The following is a 22,542-nucleotide window of genomic DNA, read 5'->3' on the forward strand; positions in this document are numbered from 1 at the left end:
TGAAGCAGGAGGAGAATTCTGACTGTGAGGCAGAGCGAGGCAACTCCCAGCAATTCGTGGAAGTGGAGGTGTGGCTGGACTTGCTCCTAGACAATACAAAGTCAAGTGGAGACCCGGTAGATGTGTAAGCCAGAGACGATGTCGCTACAATAGATGCACCTTTGTCACAGGCCTTTAATGAAAAGAACGCGAAGTTGAACACTCAGTTCTTAGGTTCAACCTGCAGAGTAAGAGCGGCCAGTCTTTGTGGACCTGTGGGTTGGGTTAATCTCTAACCAGGAGCGAGAGCCAATAAGCTCCCAAGCATTCACTATTTTATCAATTGCATTTATATGGTGCTTGCTTAATCGCCTCTACGTGGCTTTACCGAAAGAACCAAGGAGAATGGATCCCTGCAGTCACAAACTTCAAATCAAGATTGCCTCAGCAACTCAGAGTTTTGTATCTCGTTTCAGACACTCGAAGAGCATCCCCAAGTAGCAGCTGCCCCTGTGTGGCACAAGGTGGTGGCCCTGCACCGGCCTGCATGTGGACAAGAGCCTGTCAGTAGGGGGCGTTGGTTGATGTGGCGTCTTAGTTGTGGAGTTTGTTGGTAATGTTTCGATTTAAAGCTTTCGTGACTGCAGGGATTCATCTTCTTGGTTCTTTCGGTAAAGTCACGTAGAAGGGAAACGATAAGATAATAAAAATGAAACAATAAAATAAAATTCTCACGACGTTTCGGCTGCTTGCGAACGTCGTGAGAATTTTATTTGATTATTTTATTTTTATTATCTTATTTCCCTTCTACGTGAATTTGTAGGTAATGTTTAGAATGTTATCAAGTTTTGACCAAGATGCCAGCATGCAAATGCAATAGTACGTTGTACATACACTGTTAAGCAGATGGTGCATATTTTTTTAAAAACAGCTTCTTGTTAATACGATGTAACCTGATGCAGTCTATTTCACTGCAGTAATTCAATTTTGTTAAAATGCCTGTCAATAATTTAGAATGAATACTTGTGTGATTGTGCGTGTGCATGTAACATTTTGTCTGAGGGTCAAACATTGAATAAGTGATGTTAGGACAAAGTGTGTGTGTGTTTGGAAGTAACCTGTACAGAGAACTCAGGTGAGACCCGTTGTTCTTGTGATGCAGGTCAAAGGGTACTTTTGTGTTTCACGAAGCGTCGGCCTCTGGAGCAACTCATTGTCTTTGAAATAGGGAGCACGCTCGGATCATTCATCAGTTACAAGGCATACCACTTAAAAGTTACACGTATAGGAGGAGGTACATTCTCTACAACACGAATTGTCTTACGTCTTGACGTAGATTTTGTCTAACTGGGACTAGAAATGCTCCTTGCTGATTGACGTCTGGATGTTCGTACCTATCGGTTGAAGCAAACCCCACTGCTGTTGTTGAGACGCTGTGCACCAATAAGGGTCCAAGCATTTTAGGGCCTTCGGCCAGGAAAGTCACAACGTTTACGGCACACGAAGGACGCATTCACGCAAGCGCCCCGTGCTCCGTTTTGAAGTTTAAAAATTAAACATCTTTGAATCGTGTTGTGTTTTGAATTAGATGATTGTTATTTCTTCATTTAAAAGCTTATTTCATTTTACATCCGGAAGGCTTCGTTGAGAAGGACATTTCGTGTGAATTTTCTCTCGTCGTTAAGTAGACGGCCTTGCCGGGGGTTCGGTTCGATGCGGACTTTCACCTGTTTGGGATTGCGGGATTGAGATGAGGCGACACGGAGCTGCTGGCCGTCTGCAGATCGATTCCAACGTAATCGAGCGTCTATCCCTGCGCGTCCGTCGTTGGTACAGGGGGTGCGTGTCTCCGTTGTGGAGTTTCTGTGTAATGTTTGGAATTGCCCCAATTTTGACCGTGACACCAACATGCAATGTCCTGTGCGTTGCGAATGACACAACGTTATATTTTACATCTGCCGTTTAGCAGACTGCGCATATTGTGGTGAATGTTACTGGGGTAGCCAGATGTGCCTGTCGGATTTTAACCTTGAACCTCTGCAATAAATAGAGAATGTGCTACAACATTCTTGGTTCTTTCGGTAAAGTCACATAAATAGAAAATAAAAATAAATGCGTTTATTATTTAAATCGTCAATTTATTTTTTTCTTTAATGTAACATTTTAATTTACGGGACTTGACGGAAAAAAACCAAGAACGTTAATTCCTGCGGTCGCGAACGTTTTGAGTCAAAATAGAATGTGCCACCACTCGGCTCGCCTCAATCTGCATGGAGGCGTGGGGGTGGGGGTCAGCCTGAGAGAGTTTCTCACCGGCGCAGAACTTCGACGCAGAGGCTCCACTCAGCTTCGTGCGGAGCGACAGGCCAGGCAGCTCCCACACAGCGTGGTGCAGCTCGTTAATATTTATGGTCTTGCTTCTTTCGGTAAAGTCACGTAGATAGAAAATAACAAAAACAAGAAAATTGGAGAAATAATAAATTGATGAAAAGATGCCCATTGGTCGACTGAGATGACTGTACCCCCCACAGTGTACACACACACAGTGTACACACACAGTGTACACACACACACACAGTGTACACACACATTGTACACACACACAGTGTACACACATTGTGTACACACACAGTGTACACACAAACAGTGTATACACACAGAGTACACACAGTGTACACACAGACACAGTGTGTACACACACACAGTGTACACACACACACACACAGTGTACACACACACAGTGTGCACACACACAGTGTACACACACGGTGTACACACACACAGTGTACACACAGTGTATACACAGTGTATACACACACAGTGTATACACATTGTATACACACAGTATACACACAGTGTATACACAGTGTACACACACACAGTGTATACACACAGTGTACACACACACACAGTGTACACGTATACACACAGTGTACACACACACACAGTGTACACATACACACACAGTGTACACACACACAGTGTACATACACAGTATATACACACACATAGTGTACACACACAGTGTATACACACACAGTGTATACACACACACAGTGTACACACAGTGTACACACACAGTGTATACATACACAGTATATACACACACATAGTGTACACACAGTGTATACACACACAGTGTATACACACACACAGTGTACACACAGTGTACACACACAGTGTATACATACAGTGTATACACAATAATGTCCAAGTTGTTGTAGCTGAGCCCACGCACCCAAGGGCGGGAGCAATGTAAAATGAATCTAAATCAACTTAAACTCCAATCCCGCTCTGTGACGTCACCACTCAGCATTACTTCATCGGCGTGAAACGCCAGGGGGAGGTGTACCTCGCTAGTGACGTCATGTCACCAAGGTATTCCACCGCGCTCTTGAGCGTGACGTCACCTCCGCTTGGGTCACTGCCGATTGCGGTCCAGTGCCAATCGTTATTTGGGCAAAGCTACGCCTAGTGACGGCAACTCATTAACATAATGTCTTCGTTAAAGCCGTTGCGAGTTTATTGCGACGGGTTCATTGCCCACGACATATGGGAGGTACATTAACATAATTGATTCATTCTCTAATTTATTTATTTACGGAGCCGCTCATTGTGGGAGGAGCGTGTCTCGTTCCCCGGAAGTGACGTCACGTCACCTGCTGCCGCGTGACGTCACGAGGTAACAGGAAGCGATAGCTTCCTGCACTGGAATCCGAGGTGAGAAATTCTCATTGCGATTGTGGTTGTTGTGGTGGTTGTGGTGGTGGTTGTTGTTGTTGTTTACCAAGGTAGAGCCTCTCTCTCGTAGGGATGTCAGTTGAGTAGCAGCGAGCATGGGAATCGATGTCCAGGTTGGAACTTTACAACGCGGGGCCTTGCCACGCGGGGCCTTGCCTCCTGCCCTCGCCTGATTGCGTTCACTTTAATTATCTCGCTTAAGTTTAATTTGTCTTCACCCGGCTCGCCACTTTGTAACTTTGTTTTATTGTAAATATTCACGCAGTTTTTATTTTTTTCACCAGGCCAAGCCCGCTTGAGCTGCTATACCGCTCTTGTTATCAGAAGCGACCTGCCCACAACAACACAAGGTGAGGCTTTGTCAACGTGTGTGAATGTTTTGACTTAAAACTTTGGTGACTGCAGGAATTAATATTCTTGGTTCTTTCGGTAAAGTCACGTAGATAGAAAATTAAATAAAAATAACATGGTAAAAATTATTAATAATTGTAAATAAAGCAAAAAACCCACGTCCTTTCGATCGCAACACAAGTGGTCTTTATTTAATGTAATTGTATTATCTGTTATTGTTATTTTCTGTCTACGTAACTTTACCGAAAGAAACAAGAATACGTGTGTCAATGTCTATCGGTCAAAGACGATAGACGGACAGACGCGCAAACTCCAAATATACAGCAGGCGTCAGGGTCGGGATCGAACCCACGACTTCCTGTATACCAGGTGAGGTAGTTAACATCTCACCACGGAGAGAGACACGCAAACTCCAGTTAGCCTCGGCTATGTTCATTGATCCTCGATTAATTACTTGGTGGAGTGAGAAAGCATTAATGCCAAGCAGATGAAGGTGGCCAGGCGTTGATTCTAGACACGCCACCGCCTGTTTACCCAGTGACAGTGTACAGTTTGTGTTTGCAGTAAAGTCTATTAACTCTTTGATTTAAAGCTTTCGTGACTGCAGTAATTCATATTCTTAGTTTTTTTGGTAAAGTCACGTTGAAGAGAAACAACAAAATAATAAAATATATATAAAACAATAAAAAATTCTCACGACGTTTCGACCATAACTCAAACGGTCATCTTCAGGTGTGTTTAAAATACATTTATGCAAAACAACACACCTGAAGATGACCGTTTGAGTTATGGTCGAAACGTCGTGAGAATTTTTTTATTGTTTTATATATTTTTTATTATTTTGTTGTTTCTCTTCAACGTGACTTTACCGAAAAAACTAAGAATATCTATTAACTCTGTTGAACACGGAGGTTATATCATAACAATAGTTTACTTTTGTTTTCCTCTGGAACTCTTTATAAGAATGGAAACAGGAAGTTAACACAGCACGCACATGCAGCTAAAATCAGAACTGTTCATCTCAGCATTCAAGGACATCTGAGCCTGGATTCACACCTCTAAGTTGCGATTGAATGTTAATTTATGAATTTCTGCATAACACAAATAGTATTGTTTTCAACACCCTTTGCTATGTCAGCTGAATTTAGCTCTCATAAATATTCCTTTTGTAGCCAGACAGCTGAAATTGTGTGCTCGGAGTTTTGGGTGAACATTCATTTTGAAGATACGAGGGCTTCCAGGCATATTTATGACCATTTGCCCTCTCATTGTGTGCCATAACAGCCCGTGTGATGAATTTGGGAAACGTTTTTACTACATCATGAATATATGAATATAGACGTGTAAGTCACATGTGACTATATATGCATTCCTCTGTGCCTCGATACTGACGTGTAGATGGTGTGGATATTTTTTTCTGTCTGCAGCTGACGCTTCCTCTGACGCTTCCTCTGCAGAATTGGTCTGATGGAGCAAATGCACTCAGCGCAGCTCGGTATGTAATAGCCACGGCTTGGAAGGCTGTTGATGCACGCTCCTTATGTCATGTGTTGTGTGTTCTTTTCTTTCACAGAATGAAGATCACGTGTCAAAAACGCACAATCCTGCGTGCTGCAAAATGGACAATTTGAACACGTGGAAAGTCAGAGTTGACACTGAGCTCGACAAAAAGGAGGAAGCTGTCAGTGAGACCCTGGAGACAATCGACACTCTGCAGAAATCAACTCGAGAAACACAGGTGGGCAGCGGCAGCAGCAAGTGGTCTCATTTCTCTAAAGCAGTGCTTCTCAGAGTGTGGTCACCCTCCTTCCCCCCCCGGTACCACCGGTGGTCCTCCACGCTTCTCCAGGTGGTCCGCAGGGCTGTGAGAAACACAGGTGGGCAGCAGCAGCAAGTGGTCTCATTTCTCTAAAGCAATGCTAAAAGACGGGAAACAAAATAATAAAAATATAAAACAATAAAATTCTCACGACGTTTCGACTGCAACACAGGCAATCATCGTCAGGTGGGAAAACCACAGCAAGAACATTTTTCACACCTGATGATGATTGCTTGTGTTGCAGTCGAAACGTTGTGAGAATTTTATTTTTTATATTTTTTTATTTTATTGTTTCCCTTCTACGTGGTGGTGACTTTACCGAAAGAACCAAGAATATGAATCCCTGCAGGCACGAAAGCTTTAAATCAAAATTTATGTTCAATCTCCTTGGTTCTTTCGGTAAAATCACCACGTAGAATGGAAATAAAATAATAAAAATAAAACATAATAAAATAAAATTCTCACGACGTTTTCGGCCACAATGCAAGTAGCCTTCCTTGTGGAGACCGAAATGTCGTCGTTAATTTTATTTTATTACGTTTTATTTTTATTATTTTATTGTTTCCATTCTACGTGGTGGTGACTTTACCGAAAGAACCAAGAAGGTGAATCCCTGCAGGCACGGAGAGCTTTAAATCGAAACTTTGTTGAAACGGTATGTGTCACCTCGGTGTGTGTTGTGTTTCCTTTTAGCTTGAAAATGAAGACGTCAACGTTCAACTTCAAGACGTGATTAACGTCAAACGAGGATCAACGGAGAAGTAAGAAGTATTTATTTCCCTTGAATTTTCTCTTTTGTCTTTCGTTAGGTTCCTAAACTTACGCTAGCGTGACACAATTGCGTTCGCGAAGGGAGCGGAAGTTGTCAGGTCACACGTCACAATCTACCATTGTATAAAGTTAAGTACTACTGAGGCGGTCTGGCCAGTGAAAGGCAGCAAGGTATCTGACAGAAAATGGGCTAGTCTATAGGTAGGGGAGTTGATCGTGGCTACGATGGGTCGTAGTGGGGTGCCTTCTTTATGAATCTTGGGAAGACCATAGAATCTAGGGGGTCTTGCAGCAGAAGGTTTTAGGGAGGGACGTTTAGTTGGGTCGATTAGGGAGGTCGAACTTGTGATGATCTTGTTGGTTTTTATCGCTAGGCTATTAGTAGGGTCATTTTTGATTTTTGAGTAACTTCCATCGTTGAGCAGATTCTGGATTTTGTTGTTCTATGAATCTTTATCCATAATTACAGTAGCGTTGCCTTTATCGGCTGAGAGGATGACTATATCAATAAACACAAAGTGTTGTGTTAACAAAACAAAAACTGGTGGTGTAGTTTAGTTGGCGTGACTATCAAATTACCACAGACGCAGCTTTGTGCGAGCGAATGGTTGCCGCTGCCTGTTATAAAAGTGATACATTCTGTCTGAATGTTTACCAGCACTCTCAGTGCTCACACAATCACATTCGTACACATTGTGAAAGAAAGGGGTGAAGATGCAGCCCTGCAGTTCCTTGCTCACACCGCTGCTCGGCAGGAAGGACTCTTACGAGACGGAGCTCCGGAAAGCCCCTCTAGAGGGCGTGTTGTCCGACATTGCCACGCTAAGCCAGACGTCTTGGAAGCGGTGGGAGTAGCCACACTTTTATCTCGCCACACGTGACGCTTGCCACATCGACTTAATGTGGCGTTACGCATTTATACAGAAACCTTTATTTATCCTGGAGAAACCCGCTGAACGATGAAGCTCTTTTTTAACAAATGTCCAGTAGATTTCAGAGATGTTCGGTGGACTACTGGGTGGAGGTCAGAGGTCAAGCGAGGAGATCAAACGAGCAACTTCTTGATTACACCAACGTCTTCTCTGCAATTTAATGCTTTCGTGACTGCAGGGATTCATATTCTTGAACCGAGAATATCTTCTCTGCAATGCACTTTGTCGGGTTTCATCGGGTTTCTCCAGGATAAAAAAAGGTTTCTGACTCTGTATAGTATTGTTTAATTTGTGTTATTTTATTATTTCCCTTCTGCGTGACTTTGCCGAAAGAACCAAGAATATCTTCTCTGCGATGCGCTTTGTCTTAAATGGTGGAGATTTTTCTACGAAGGTTTTCTGACCGCTGTCCTTGCCATATGCCTGTGTCCATAAGAATCCGTGCCACCGGGGAGATGTGTGACGATCTGAAGTGCCAAGCCTCTTCAGTGCAACAAACATTCACGAGAGGTACATTCTCAACATTGACGGTGTAACACGTTTAGTGATTAAACTTGATTGTCGTTGACTCACGTGTGTCACGTGCCTACGGTGATAATGGACGTTGACGGTGTAACACGTTGAGTGATTAAACTTGCTTGTCGTTGACTCACGTGGGTCACGTGCGTACGGTGATATTGACAGCTGAAGCAGAAAAGGAAAACACGGAATATGTTAACTTGTCACGGAAGCAAGAAACGAAGGTAAATGTACGATACATTTTTTATTTTGTTTTAATTTAATTGTATTTCTTGACAAACGTATAATGGTATAAACGTGCACACGTGCACATTTCATATTTATGCTTAAACCCTGCTGTCATCTTCCTTTAAAGACATTTGCGGTGACTCTCGGCGATTTAAATTTAAAGACTCAAAATAACAAGAACGTTACGTTGGACAAAGGTGAGTCTCGTGCATGGTGACGCAATGCATAGCTCAGTAATAAGAAGGTTTTGTCAAATATATAGAGCAGCAATGTCCTGAAACAGTCATACATCGTATATTTGTTTGGGCACAGTGGTGCATGCCTGTAAGTAAACTACAAACCCGTTCGGCTGTGAAGTGGCGGTACAGAAAATGGGCCCCTTGATTCCAGCTGTGCAAAGCTTTTAAGTGGTGTGAGTTTGAGTTTTACTGGTAGGAACCTCCTGGTTACAGGACCAGCCCACAGGGGGTTATTTAAGTGGTGTGAGCTTGAGTCTTACTGGTAGGAACCTCCTGGTTAGACCACCAGCCCACAGGGGATTATTTAAGTGGTGTGAGCTTGAGTCTTACTGGTAGGAACCTGCTGGTTACACCACCAGCCCACAGGGGATTATTTAAGTGGTGTGAGCTTGAGTTTTACTGGTAGCAACCTCCTGGTTACACCACCAGCCCACAGGGGATTATTGTGTCCGTCCGTTCGTCGTGCATCCAAAAATGGGAGGGGTGGGGCTGGGTGGAGAGGGGAGGGTGGGGAGGGAGGGGCTGGGTGGGGAGGGAGGGGCTGGGTGGGGGGTGGGAGGGGTGGGGCTGGGTGGGGAGGGGCTGGTCACCCCGTGGTGCCCTTATAAAACTCAACGTGTAACCTACTCACGCCGGCTTGTGCCCGCCCTCACAGTCGGGCATATTTGCGGAATACACCACGTGGTGCCGCCATTGACCGGGCAACCCAACGTTCCTACCAGCTCCCTCCACAGGAGAATGTGTTATCTGGGTCGTGTGGAATCCTTCCACTTGCAAAAATAGGCACTGAAGTTATCGATCGTTGAATATCACCTGCTTTGTCACGCGGATTAGAAATCTGGACTTCGACAGTGAGAATGGAACAAAATCTGAAAAGTGCACAAATAAGGATCATTGAAAAGGATCAGAGACCGAACGGAAATTCGAGACACGCAGCGTCGAGTGTTAAGGTGAAAGTAAGTTGGGCTTGGTCAGGTACACGTCGCTCGAACGGGTGATGGTCGATGTCGAGGCTGGTGACAACATTGGGCAGCCAAATGATGGACGGCTACCACGGAGATGGAGCCATGGGATCCGGCTCGCGTGCAGCAGCAGCAGCAGCAGCAAGGCCATGAGGGTTGACGGTGGCTTGGGGAGGCCTCCATCGAGCAGTGGATAGAGCACTGTCGATGCTGATCAATGACAGTTGTGGTTTTCCTGGATGAATATTGATGCGCTCAACTATTTTGTTGAAATGTTGATTTTAAGCTTTCGCGACCGCAGCGATTCATATCCTTGGTTCTTTCGGTAAAGTCACCACGTAGAAGGGAAACAATAAAATAATACAAATATATATTAAACAATAAAATTCTCACGACGTTTCGACTGTAACACAAGCAGTCATCATCAGGTGTGAAAAACCAACGGCAAGAGACATTTGATGTATGCTGGCTTTCAGACAGCATACATAAAATTTTCGTCTCCCCGCCCTCCTCTTTTCCGAACATAGATGGACTCGTCCATCTAAACAAACTGCCAAATCGCTATCCGTGGTGCCAACGCTTAAAAATAAATAAATGCAAACACCGTTTAAAAATAAATAAATGAATACAAACCGCCACTTCTTTCAAATGTTTCTTGCCGTTGGTTTTCACACCTGATGATGACTGTTTGTGCTACAGTCGAAACGTCGTGAGAATTTTATTGTTATATATATTTTATTATTTTATTGTTTCTCTTCAACGTGACTTTACCGAAAGAACCAAGAATATTTTGTTGAACATACGATGCGGGTGTTGTACGCAGTGGAAGTAGCTGTGGAAGAAATGGGAAGAGCGCAGTGGAACTTTACAATCAAGTTGACGATTAAAGAAAGCCAGGTTCGTGTGAAATCATGAGCTGATCGCTTTTGCTCACATTTTAAATGCATATTTAGAACAAAATATTGGATTAAATTGTCATGTGTTACATTTTACAAACTAGTGTATATACAGCACAAACATAAGGGTCTGTTCTAATACAGGCTCATATTCTTTGTTGATTTCAAATGTAAGAAATTCAGCTGCCAAAGACATGCCTCTCTCAATCATGAAATATCCTTTGAAGAGTAAGATCACCTTCAAATAAAAACTGACGTATTCATGTTCCTATCCCAAACTATTGCCTTTAATGCCTACTATTGCCATTCTGTACATTGGGTAATACATTGGTTTTACAATTTACAAACGTCTGTATAACAATACAATGCCTAAAATGTAACTTATTTCCACTTTAAAACGTATTTAGTGCCCAACATTCATTTGTTCAACGAAATATATGGGATGTACACATTTTACCTCTTCACGTTGATTTTTCAAGTTCTTTTCATTCTCGTAAACAAAACTAAGTTGAATTAAATGATGACTTGCAAACCAGAAAGCATGCCTTGCCCAGCAGATTCGTGTATACAGTCATATTATTTTAATAGGGTGTTTCCCCTTTTTTCTGGCAACAAAACTGAAACCTTTTTACAAGGATTCATGTCACTGTATTAACCACAATACCTGCAGTCAAAATGCAAACAAAAAACACGCCAAAAGACGTCATCTGGTCGAGCACCAATTGGGTCGAGGCTCAAAAGAAAGCCGTCCCTTGGTGTGGACCAATCAGTTTCAAGGACGATGCATCATATATTATCATAGTATGTGTTTTGTTTGCATTTTGACTGCAGGTATTGTGGTTAATGCAATAAAATGAATCCTTGTAAAAAAAGGTTTCAGCTTTGTTGCCAGAAAAAAAATGGGAAAAAACCCCTATTATGATATTTTGGTACTGGCAAAGGAGGTCTAATGATGTAGTCGTAGCATTGTTCAGGAGTTAGCAACATACACCGTTCTGTCTTTCGCTTTAAGGTCAAAGAAAATTCTGAGCTATTGGAGTTAAGAAATGAAGTACTCAAAACGACCTCTCACGCGTTGCAAGATCCCAGTTCAAACTGTGCTGGACTCGAAGGAATAAAGCGTGAGTGCATTAACATTCAGACTTGATTTGAAGCTTTCGTGACTGCAGGGATTACTCTTTGGTTTTTTCAGTAAAGTCACGTATAAATAAGAAATAATAAAATAACATAATAGCAGCACAAGCAGCCATCATCGGGTACAGAAGAGCTAAATTATGAGAGAGGGGAGACACATAACCTCAGATGTATATAAAGACACCCAAGTAGGGGGAACTAACACAGATACAACAGGGGACACAGAGAGAGAAGCATACCAGACAAACAGGGTTTACCCAAAAAAAATTTGGAAACCATGTAAAGCAACACAGATGGTCGGTCAAAACACAATTAACGCATAGTCCGGTTGATCACGCTATTTCAAAAGATTGCTCAATTGCAAGTAAAGTTTGATACTCAAAACACAGACCGCACACACACACACAGACAACCAAGTAGAGCGAGCCAGCACAGAGACAAGCACACAGTAAAGTTGCCTTTACTGTGTGCTTGCATTAACATTGTGGGCGTTTGCCAACAGCCTGGATATGTGTGCGGTAGGCAGGCAAATGTCTGCGCATCTGACCGCGAAAGTTGATCTCAATTTTGTTTGTTTTACGCGAATTGACAGGCAACTTTCCAACACGACTTGAGCAAGCACAGGAAGAAATTAATACCCTCAGTCTTGAAAGAGATCGCCGTCAGGAAGTTGAAAGCACACTTCAGGTGACAAATCCATTCATGTTTATGTAGAAGATTGTCTGCGTACCTATTTCTGTATATTTTGATCTGAATGGTCTTCTGTAGCCTTTTTGCAAATCTCAGCTCTTTACTGTATCTGAAAGATGTAGCGGGTCTAATGCCTCATTGATTTAATCTTCATCTATATATATAAAAGGAAAATTTGTGAATGTGTGCGTTTGTTCGAAATGTATCGCATACTTCCCAACATGCAACAAACTTGAAATTTTGCACGTGGGTAGTTTCCAGACTGTACACAATGAAAAATGTATAAAAATAGACTTTTTTTATTTGGGGGGGGGGGGGGGAGGCACGATAATTGATATAAAACATTGCACAAGTGAGCGGTGACGTCACATCTGTGATGTCACCCGCATGCGGCAGCGTTATGCAATGTGCCTGCTGACGTCACACATCCCCCCCCCCCCGACCCTCCGCGCAGGCCGCGTGTCCCGCACAAATGCGCGGTACAGCTGTCTCGATTTTCTACGTCAACGCGACTATTTTCAGCGCGCTCTTAAATATAAAGCAGAAGATCCGTTTGTGTGCGAAGCAGCAAAAACTCTAGAACGCTGAGCTCTGACGTTGTGAAATTTGCACAGCCGACGCCGTCTGGAATTTCTAAGGGAACGCGACGATTTTCAGCTCGCCACGTCATTCCCTCCCCGAGTTGCCTTAATCGAACCTTACGCATAAGTGGGTTATGGTTAAATTTCTGTCAGCGAAAAACATCCGTGTCAAATTGATTTGTTTCGGCTGTTTTATTTCTTGCAAGTGTCAATTTTTTTTCCAGGGTTTTTTGTCAGTGAAATGTAAGGGAATGTGAAATTAATCCAAGACAAGAATCCAAGTCCCGGGCGAAGCCGGGTAGTAAAGCTCGTGCGGTATTAATGGAAATATTACTTTCAGAAATAGTGATGACTAAACGTGTTTTCTGCCACTGCTGTATTATGATAAGATTCAAAACACGGAGAGCAGTCTTGCAGTGGAGGAGCGAGAGCACACTACAAGCACGACGGAGCTGCAACAATCGCGTGACCAGCCGCAACACGAACATCGGGACCTAAACGTAATTGTGCAAAACCTAGAGAAGGCAAACGAAGAGTTGCCGGAAGCAGCCGGCCAGAGGCAAGTGGTGAACTTTTTACAGCACAGCAAGTCGGGTGCGCTGAGATGTTATCATTACATCGCTCTTGTTACGTACCACGCTGGTTGACGCATGGAAGCCCCTCACCAGTGTTCTTAACTAATTTTCAGAGGCAGGGAGGGTGGGGAGGGTGGGCAGGTTCGCCGATAAGACATCGTAAAGTTTGAGGGCCGCCACACGTTTGAAACCGCTGGGTTCGACACCAGCACGACGATGGTGGGGAGGTGTTTTCAGATCTGTGTATTGCCACGTGTCAGGGGCCGCACTAAAGGCCACCACCAGGGGCCGCTGGTGGCCCGCTGGGCTTGCGGTGGAGAACACCGCCCCACAGTAATAATAAGAGAAGGGGTTTTTCCACTTTTTTCTGGCAACACAACTGAAACCTTTTTTTACAAGGATTCATGTTACTGCATTTACCACAATACCTGCAGTAAAAATGCAAACAAAAAAACACACTATGATCATATCTGATGCATTGTCCTTGAAACTGATTGGTCCACACCAAGGGACGGCTTTCTTTTGAGCCTCGACCCAATTGGTGCTCGACCACATGACCCCAAAAGGCGTCACACAGCTCAAAGACAATGCACTATCAAAGTAATGAGGGCTCGGGGTGAGCATCTACATCATTAGACCTCCTTTGCCAGTACCAAAATGTAATAAAAGTGGAAAAACCCTTTTATTATATTTTGGTACTGGCAAAGGAGGTCTAATGATGACTGCCCCACGGTGTTAATGTTTAGAAGGTGTCTGCAATTATTTTGCAGTAGGGGGCGACGATTGCTTTGTGTTTCCCCCAGTTAAGTTATTAGCGAGTTTTCAAGTTTGTAAATGTCAGACATTGTGAGCTACTCAGGAGGAGGCGCTACAACTGTAAATGTTGTGGTGTATTCACTCTTCAACACCACCGGCGTGGGGCTAAAGTAGTGAACTATTTTGCCTTTTTATATTCTTGGTTCTTTCGGTAAAGTCACCACTTAGAAGAGAAACAATAAAATAATAAAAATACAAAACAATAAAATTGTCACGACGTTTCAAATGTTCTTGCTGTGGTTTTCACACCTGACGATTGCTTGTGTTGCAGTCGAAACGTCGTGAGAATTTTATTGTTTTATATTTTTATTATTTTATTGTTTCCCTTCTACGTGATGGTGACTTTACCGAAATAACCAAGAAGATGAATCCCTGCAGTCACGAAAGCTTTAAATAAAAATTTATTTGTCTTTTGTCAACGTGACACTTTATTGCTGATTGGCCGTGTCGGGTGGTGGAGGGTTACGACACATTTATAAAGAACGTGATCTAACCCACAAACCTTTATTATGAGCACTACATTCCGTAGAACATCTGACTGTTGTATCTGTAAAGCAAAACAAATACGGTACATTTTGTGCACTGATGCAGTTTTCCGCATCGTTTAATCTGGCTTCTGCCGCACATCACGGACACAACGTTCGTGTGACGATTGTCTGAACCGGTCCTGGGCATCCCTTTGGTCGACTCGGCCTCAAATGAGTACCTGGTGCGGTGTGTCAACATCGCCACTGGGGAGACAAAGGCGGCCGGGCGTGGTGCTGGCCACCCACCCCCTCGTGTACCGTGCCGGCCTTCAATGATGCCCGCGAGCAGCACTTGACCCAACAGTCTGTTAAGGCTACACGGTGGAATTTCGTCTTGCATTGAGAGTGTGCTGCATTGCCTATACATTTTTTAAACAATGAAATGAGGCAGATGTCTTGTTACGTTTTTTTTGCAGGTGCAGTGAAGAAGCTGAGATTCGTAGCAGGCTTGAAACAAATATTCGTGGAAAAAATACAGAAATAGGTACGCAACGTTTGAGAGTGTAAATGTCCATTGCGAGTGTTAATTATTTATCGCATGTGCGACATTTTACTTCTATCAGGTGTGTACATTATTAACGTCTATTGTATATTTTCATCATGTCCAACATTCATTGATAGTCCTTTTATTAATATGATTACTTTATTATTTTCAGATAACATGACAATTGCAAGTGACAATAACAATGCGAAACATCAAGAAACGCTGGTGAGTACATTTTAATGTCGTTTTCACAATATCAGCCAGAAGAGTGGACAATATTCAACGTTACAATTGAAGTTCATACGTTTATTACCTAAGTAAAGCCCATTGGGCCAAAAAGCTCTCTTGCAAGTGTGGCTCAGATGTAAGACGACAGCAAATAATTATATTGTAACAATGTCTAAAGCCGGTCTACGTGCTATACTGTAAGAGCAGAATGTGGGAGTCAGGTGTTGTTGACTTTATAAATAGCAGACAGCGCGTGATGACATTAACATTGACAGCACTTCTAAAACAACCCCTTTTTATCACGAGCTTTGTATTAACTCACTCTGTTGCATCCTCAAATCTTGTAACTCAATGTTAACCCACTTCCCAATGTGGTATCGACCGCAAACTTGGTATACTTATGTCATACTGATGACAATACTATATTCATGTATTTAAACGTTATGTATTTAAACGTTATTTTTTATATGTTATGTTTGGGCTTGGGTCTCATTGTCAACTGACGTTGGCTGTGATTGGCCACAGGCCCCTTACTTTGTGGCGAGTTTCGGGGCCACTTCCTGGAGTCGTGGAGTTCTGGCATCACCAGCACGGCGCACATTACATTAAAGCGTATTTATATTTAAACATCTCAAACCCAAGCAGTCTTTACGGTGACTGCAAGGTTCGCGATGACCATGTTCACTTTGCAGATCAAGGATTTGGAGTCTGAAATGGACTCGCTGAAGCGACGGCACGAGCAAGCGCGCAACAACTCAGCGGCAGAGTTGGCAGATTGCAGGGAGCAGATAAAGCACCTGAAAGAGGTTTGCGGAAAGAAGTTGACAAATGTTTTTTACCTCCGTTTTCAGTCTTGGTTAAAAAAAAAACAACGCACCGAGCATAATGTGTGTGCACTTTGAACTTCTTTCGCGCCGTACGTAGCCGAGCATGATAATCGGGAGGTGCGGGGGTTGAAGGACATCAAACTAAACACAACAAAAAGCAGTTGACGCTGAAACTAATAAGAGTGCCATTTATTTATTCAGTGAAACCTCACCCAAGCCTTGAGCTCTTTTTCTCTTTCACGTGAGAGTTCTGCTCGGAGATTGTTGGCCACGTCCCATCACCTGTGAGTGTCGTGAGTCCGGTATATTGAAACCGGAGCATCTGGCCAAAGATGCACCGCGCATACGAGTTCAATTCAGTCACAGGTTTGCGCCATCTACTTTTCGTGTATTTTCTTGGCCTCCTCATCAGCAGAAGTTGGGTTCGGGGGTTTCCACAAACGATCAACGACCTTGGCCTTTCTTCGAAGGGTGCCGGATTCGCAGACAGCCAAACCCACCGCGCGCAGCGAAGAGGATGCTGCGTGTTGTCGCGTGCGAACTGTGATTTATACAAGTGTTATGGTGTAAATGACGACGCGGAAGGCAGACGTTGTCGGGGCTGACGCCAACGGTTTATTAAGGGCTGTCGCCTAGCTTTTGGGGAAGGGTTAACACGGGACTTGGTGGTTAAGCTAAATCTCCCCAGGGGAAAGGTACCGGGAACCCCTACGCCCCCCCCCCCCCCTCCCAGGCTAACGGGCTCTCCCCACGGCGCTGACCAACTCGGCCAGCCGAGTCAAGTAGCCCCCCTACCCTGGGTCCCCACTTTCCTACCGCTCACGACCCCGGCTCCTCGCGAAGACCCCGAACACGTCACCGGTCCTCCCTCAAATACCCCGAGGGGACAGGACATCACTCCTCCCGAGGCGAGTGTGACATTCCGTCACCCCTTTACTCCTCAACACAAGCACGGTGGAGTCTAATGGTGCCGTAGCAGATGTTACTTTTTATACGTGGAGCGTTAACTTGCACCGATGTTAAGTGAAAAAAAAAACCAGCAAATATTTTGCTTTCATGGCATTTAGTAATGAATTTCTTTCTTATCGAGTCAAAATCCCAGGCGCATAGCGTGACCGTTGGGTTTTTTTTACCCTCTTCCAGATAAATTCCCGGAGTATTTCAGCTGAGATTGAGCAAGTGAAAATCAGAGCGGAAAAAACTGCACAGTTCAAAATCACGGAAATGATTGCGATGGCGGAAGAGTACAAGGTAACGCGCGGAAGTTGGCACTTCATGCTTTAAGCTGCTTCAAAATATCTGCAAAGTTTGTCAAAGGAAGTAACGAAGTGTCTTTTTTTCTTCTGATTGTTCATTGGCAATGGTTGGATTGAAAACGACATTGCGCATTTGTTCATAACGCTCTGCAATTGCCCCCCTTCTTAATGGCAACAATAACGTTTTAAACTTGTAACTCGCACAGCATTCGCTCACCCTATCATAGAGAGACGTAACAATGACTCGGGCACGAGGAGCTACGGACAAGCAGCACGGCAGCCACACGATGAGCCCTGAGCCGACAGTTGCCCAAGCTCTGGCTCCTCTCTGTATATCATTATAATCAGAATATTTATTTAGACTGCAGGAGGAATGCGATGAGCTATAAAGCTGTTTTTATTCTTGGTTCTTTCGGTAAAGTCACCACGTAGAAGGGAAACAATAGAATAATAAAAATATAAAACAATAAAATTCTCACGACGTTTCGACTGCAACACAAGCAATCATCGTCAGGTGTGCAAACCACAGCAATAAAATTTGAAAAAAGTGGCGTTTTTTAACGTTAGCACCACGGAGAGCGATTTGCCAGTTTGTTCAGATGGACGAGTCCATCTGTGTTCGGAAAAGAGGAGGGGGGAGACTAAAATAATGGATGCGGTCTGAAAGCCACCGTAAGCGTGAACAATCAATTAAGACCCGAAATGGTTTATCAAATCCTTCCAATGATTGCTAAGCCAGAATCCATCTTCAGCTATAAAGCTGTTTTTCACAAATGTCCAGTAGGGGCACGGGGTCAGAACGTTACAACAACAACAACAAATAATAACCAAAACACGGTAGGAGTGCAAAGTATAGGAAAGGTAAACGAATAGCTTAAAAAAATATATACACAAATAAAACTAGGTAAAACCCACTGAGCTATATTTATATATTATATGCAGGTTTTATCATCCAATTAATGAGTGTTTAACCTGTACGTATGCTGAACTTCTTTCGCACCGTACGGAGCCAACCGTGTTTATCGGAGGTGTCGGGGAAGGACAACAAACTAAGCACAGAGATTAGAATATTTATTTAGGCTGGAGGAGGAATCAGATGAGCTATAAAGCTCTCTTTCACCGATGTCCAGTAGAAATTAGTTTCTCGATCTAGATTTCAAAGTTAATCGCTCTGGTGGTTTCCTAATATCAAAATGAAGAGCGTTCCAGACGGCCCCAGAAGGGCATCTGAAAGCGACGCGCGATGCCAGGGTCATTGCCCCAAAGTTTCCCTTCGTATTTTTGATGTTCCTCGTTAGGGAAGTTTTATTGACAAATGTGTTGGATTTCTGTGAATGTACATTTGCCGGTGTTTATGTTTCAATTTATTTATTTTTGGGTTTATTTACTTTTAGTGGAAAGTTTGTTAAGAATTTTGAAGCGTCGTCTTTCGTCCCTACATTGTTCGCGATATATTCACGAAATGTTTCGAAACGCAAATTGTAACCGTAGCCAAAACACACACACACACACATCTATTTCCTTAGTTTTTGTGCAAGTTGGTAAATGCCGTTAAAATGTTTTGCATTTTCTTTCTTGCGATCCCCGACGTAAAGCGCCAGTGTGACCGGAATCTGGCAGCTAAAGAAAAGCAATATTGTTATATCGGCCACAAACATCAGGAAGCACTTGAAAATGTGCAAACGTCGGTAAGTTTAGCTTCTGTATCATTTGTTGGTTCCTCTGTTGGTAAATCATCGTTGAGATTGGTCACGCTCACGTTCCACCCCACCCTCACAATCCCGGTGATGTTATGGCAGGCGAGCAATGTTGCCAAGTCACACGGCAAATTAAAGACTCATTGTATGAACAGAACGGTGACATATTCTTGGTTCTTTCGGTAAAGTCACCACCACGTAGAAGGGAAACAATAAAATAATAAAAAAACATAAAACAATAAAATTCTCACGAGGTTTCGACTGCAACACAAAGCAATCATCGTCAGGTGTGAAAACCACAGCAAGAAAAATACAAAATAAATTCTTGGTGTGGTTTTCACACCTGACGATTGCTTGTGTTGCAGTCGAAACGTCCCGAGAATTCTATTGTCTTATATTTTTATTATTTTATCGCTTCCCTTCTATGTGGTGGTGGCTTTACCGAAAGAACCAAGAATATGAATCCCTGCAGTCACGGAAGCTTTCAATCAGAACGGTGTCAAATTTTGCTGAAGGAAGAGCAAGCGCCCCATTTGCACGGTCGCACACTGCACACGATTTAACCGAGAGACGGTCCGCTCAGTCGTCCTACCTATGAAATACTCGACGGATCTGCAGTTCAATTATCGTAGCGATTGACTCTCGTGAAATTAGTCGACACTGAGATGCACGTAGAGACACAAAGACAGAGATCCCCCCGTGTAGCCTTAACAGACTGCTGGGGCAAGCGCTGTTAGCGAGCAACGCCTATGAAGGCCGGCACTGTGGCACACGAGGGGGTGGGTGGCCAGCACCACGCCCGACCGCCTTTTTGTCTCCCGAGTGGCGATGTTTACACACCGCACCAGGTACTCATTTGAGGCTGAGTCGACTTAGGGGAGGCCCAGGACCGGTTCAGAGAATCGTCACTGACGGTGTTGTCCGTGAGAGGGAATGGAACTCGTGTCGTGGGGTTCGTAGCGCGACGCGCTAACCGCTGCGCTACCGCTCCCCACTCTGAGATACTGAGCCACGTGACAGACACACAGATAGGGAGGCACAGAAACACGTACAGATGCACGTGAAGTTTCCTTGATAATGCAAGTAGCTTATAATGCGTGTGCCATTCATATCCCCAGTCGCGCCTGCGTTATAGAGAGGTTCTTGGTGTATGTAGACAACTCAAGTATACAATGTCAATCACCGTGACGTTTTTGTTTGTTGAAAGCAGAACAATGAAATGAGAGCAGAAATAGCAAAGTTAAAGGAAGAATTGAAGCAGAAGGTGAGTGTATGAGTGAGTGAGTGTATGAGTGAGTGAGTGCATGAGTGAGTGAGTGTATGAGTGAGTGAGTGTTTGAGTGAGTGTATGAGTGAGTGAGTGTATGAGTGAATGAGTGTATGAGTGAGTGTATGAGTGAGTGAGTGTATGAGTGAGTGAGTGTATGAGTGAGTGAATGTGTGAGTGAGTGAGTGTATGAGTGAGTGTTTGAGTGAGTGTATGAGTGAGTGAGTGTATGAGTGAATGAGTGTATGAGTGAATGAGTGTATGAGTGAATGAGTGTATGAGTGAATGAGTGTATGAGTGAGTGAGTGTATGAGTGAGTGAGTGTGAGTGAGTGTATGAGTGAGTGAGTGTATGAGTGAGTGAGTGTATGAGTGAGTGAGTGTATGAGTGAGTGTATGAGTGAGTGTATGAGTGAGTGTGTGAGTGAGTGTGTGAGTGAGTGTGTGAGTGTGTGAGTGAGTGAGTGTATGAGTGAGTGAGTGTGTGAGAGAGTGAGTGTATGAGTAAGTGAGTGTGTGAGTGAGTGAGTGTATGAGTGAGTGAGTGTATGAGTGAGTGAGTGTATGAGTGAGTGAGTGTTTGAGTGAGTGTATGAGTGAGTGAGTGTATGAGTGAATGAGTGTATGAGTGAGTGAGTGTGTGAGTGAGTGTTTGAGTGAGTGAGTGTATGAGTGAGTGAGTGTATGAGTGAGTGAGTGTATGAGTGATTGAGTGTATGAGTGAGTGAGTGTATGAGTGAGTGTATGAGTGAGTGAGTGTATGAGTGAGTATGAGTGAGTGAGTGTATGAGTGAGTGAGTGTGTGAGAGAGTGAGTGTATGAGTAAGTGAGTGTGTGAGTGAGTGAGTGTATGAGTGAGTGAATGTGTGAGTGAGTGTATGAGTGAGTGAGTGTATGAGTGAGTGAGTGTATGAGTGAGTGAGTGTATGAGTGAGTGAGTGTTTGAGTGAGTGTATGAGTGAGTGAGTGTGTGAGTGAGTGAGTGTATGAGTGAGTGAGTGTATGAGTGATTGAGTGTATGAGTGAGTGGGTGTATGAGTGAGTGTATGAGTGAGTGTATGAGTGAGTGAGTGTATGAGTGAGTGAGTGTATGAGTGAGTAAGTGAGTGTGTGAGTGAGTAAGTGAGTGTGTGAGTGAGTAAGTGAGTAAGTGTATGAGTGAGTGAATGTGTGAGTGAGTGTATGAGTGAGTGTATGAGTGAGTGTATGAGTGAGTGAGTGTATGAGTGAGTGTATGAGTGAGTGAGTGTATGAGTGAGTGAGTGTATGAGTGAGTGGGTGTGTGAGAGAGTGAGTGCATGAGTAAGTGAGTGTGTGAGTGAGTAAGTGTATGAGTGAGTGAATGTGTGAGTGAGTGTATGAGTGAGTGAGTGTATGAGTGAGTGTATGAGTGAGTGAGTGTATGAGTGAGTGAGTGTTTGAGTGAGTGTATGAGTGAGTGAGTGTATGAGTGAGTGTATGAGTGAATGAGTGTATGAGTGAGTGTGTGAGTGAGTGTATGAGTGAGTGAGTGTATGAGTGAGTGTATGAGTGAGTGTATGAGTGAGTGAGTGTATGAGTGAGTGAGTGTATGAGTGAGTAAGTGAGTGTGTGAGTGAGTAAGTGAGTGTGTGAGTGAGTAAGTGAGTAAGTGTATGAGTGAGTGAATGTGTGAGTGAGTGTATGAGTGAGTGTATGAGTGAGTGTATGAGTGAGTGAGTGTATGAGTGAGTGTATGAGTGAGTGAGTGTATGAGTGAGTGAGTGTATGAGTGAGTGGGTGTGTGAGAGAGTGAGTGCATGAGTAAGTGAGTGTGTGAGTGAGTAAGTGTATGAGTGAGTGAATGTGTGAGTGAGTGTATGAGTGAGTGAGTGTATGAGTGAGTGAGTGTATGAGTGAGTGAGTGTATGAGTGAGTGAGTGTTTGAGTGAGTGTATGAGTGAGTGAGTGTATGAGTGAGTGTATGAGTGAATGAGTGTATGAGTGAGTGTGTGAGTGAGTAAGTGAGTGTGTGAGTGAGTAAGTGAGTAAGTGTATGAGTGAGT

General features: G+C 43.6%; 2 protein-coding genes across 7 annotated transcripts in view; both read left to right on the forward strand.

The window, feature by feature from the left end:
• Positions 1 to 3,632: 3,632 nt before the first annotated feature.
• On the forward strand, positions 3,633 to 13,505 carry LOC142909010 (uncharacterized). Of its 4 annotated transcripts, XM_076059683.1 has the most exons (11): positions 3,633 to 3,699; positions 4,005 to 4,070; positions 5,645 to 5,809; positions 6,584 to 6,651; positions 8,030 to 8,103; positions 8,278 to 8,336; positions 8,468 to 8,537; positions 10,365 to 10,438; positions 11,450 to 11,558; positions 12,164 to 12,258; positions 13,232 to 13,505. In XM_076059683.1, exons 3-11 carry the CDS (start codon positions 5,690 to 5,692, stop codon positions 13,487 to 13,489), a joined length of 927 nt encoding a protein of 308 aa, XP_075915798.1. In that variant the 5' UTR covers positions 3,633 to 3,699; positions 4,005 to 4,070; positions 5,645 to 5,689; the 3' UTR covers positions 13,490 to 13,505. The 4 variants fall into 4 exon arrangements, 3 of the variants coding, with proteins under 3 accessions (XP_075915798.1, XP_075915800.1, XP_075915799.1); XR_012932062.1 differs by lacking the exon at positions 10,365 to 10,438 and having other exon boundaries at positions 13,232 to 13,420; XM_076059685.1 differs by lacking the exon at positions 11,450 to 11,558 and having other exon boundaries at positions 13,232 to 13,420.
• A 1,654-nt stretch (positions 13,506 to 15,159) lies between these two features.
• LOC142908949 (uncharacterized) overlaps positions 15,160 to 22,542 on the forward strand; it is a 34,957-nt gene continuing 27,574 nt past the window's right edge. For 2 of the 3 annotated variants that reach the window (XM_076059632.1, XM_076059630.1), the window contains exons 1-6: positions 15,160 to 15,244; positions 15,417 to 15,469; positions 16,165 to 16,278; positions 17,443 to 17,550; positions 19,151 to 19,243; positions 20,460 to 20,516. In XM_076059632.1, the coding sequence (XP_075915747.1) occupies positions 15,422 to 15,469; positions 16,165 to 16,278; positions 17,443 to 17,550; positions 19,151 to 19,243; positions 20,460 to 20,516 (420 nt within the window). In that variant the 5' untranslated portion in view covers positions 15,160 to 15,244; positions 15,417 to 15,421. The remainder of the gene's footprint in view (positions 15,245 to 15,416; positions 15,470 to 16,164; positions 16,279 to 17,442; positions 17,551 to 19,150; positions 19,244 to 20,459; positions 20,517 to 22,542) is intronic. The other variant, XM_076059631.1, reaches the window with a different exon arrangement.

Source organism: Petromyzon marinus, unplaced genomic scaffold, assembly GCF_048934315.1.
Source record: "Petromyzon marinus isolate PM22_M1 ecotype Great Lakes invasive population unplaced genomic scaffold, UKy_Petmar_22M1.pri1.0 PM_G_Scaffold_11, whole genome shotgun sequence".
Lineage (NCBI taxonomy): Eukaryota > Metazoa > Chordata > Hyperoartia > Petromyzontiformes > Petromyzontidae > Petromyzon > Petromyzon marinus.

What these genes read in the sequence shown, in the direction of transcription:
- LOC142909010 (XM_076059683.1), top strand. Translation starts at nt 5,690, where the DNA reads ATGGACAATTTGAACACGTGGAAAGTCAGAGTTGACACTGAGCTCGAC. An exon ending in AAACGAGGATCAACGGAGAA is followed by an intron (nt 6,652 to 8,029) that starts GTAAGAAGTATT and finishes TGTGTCCATAAG; the next exon opens with AATCCGTGCCACCGGGGAGA. An exon ending in CACGGAAGCAAGAAACGAAG is followed by an intron (nt 8,337 to 8,467) that starts GTAAATGTACGA and finishes CTTCCTTTAAAG; the next exon opens with ACATTTGCGGTGACTCTCGG.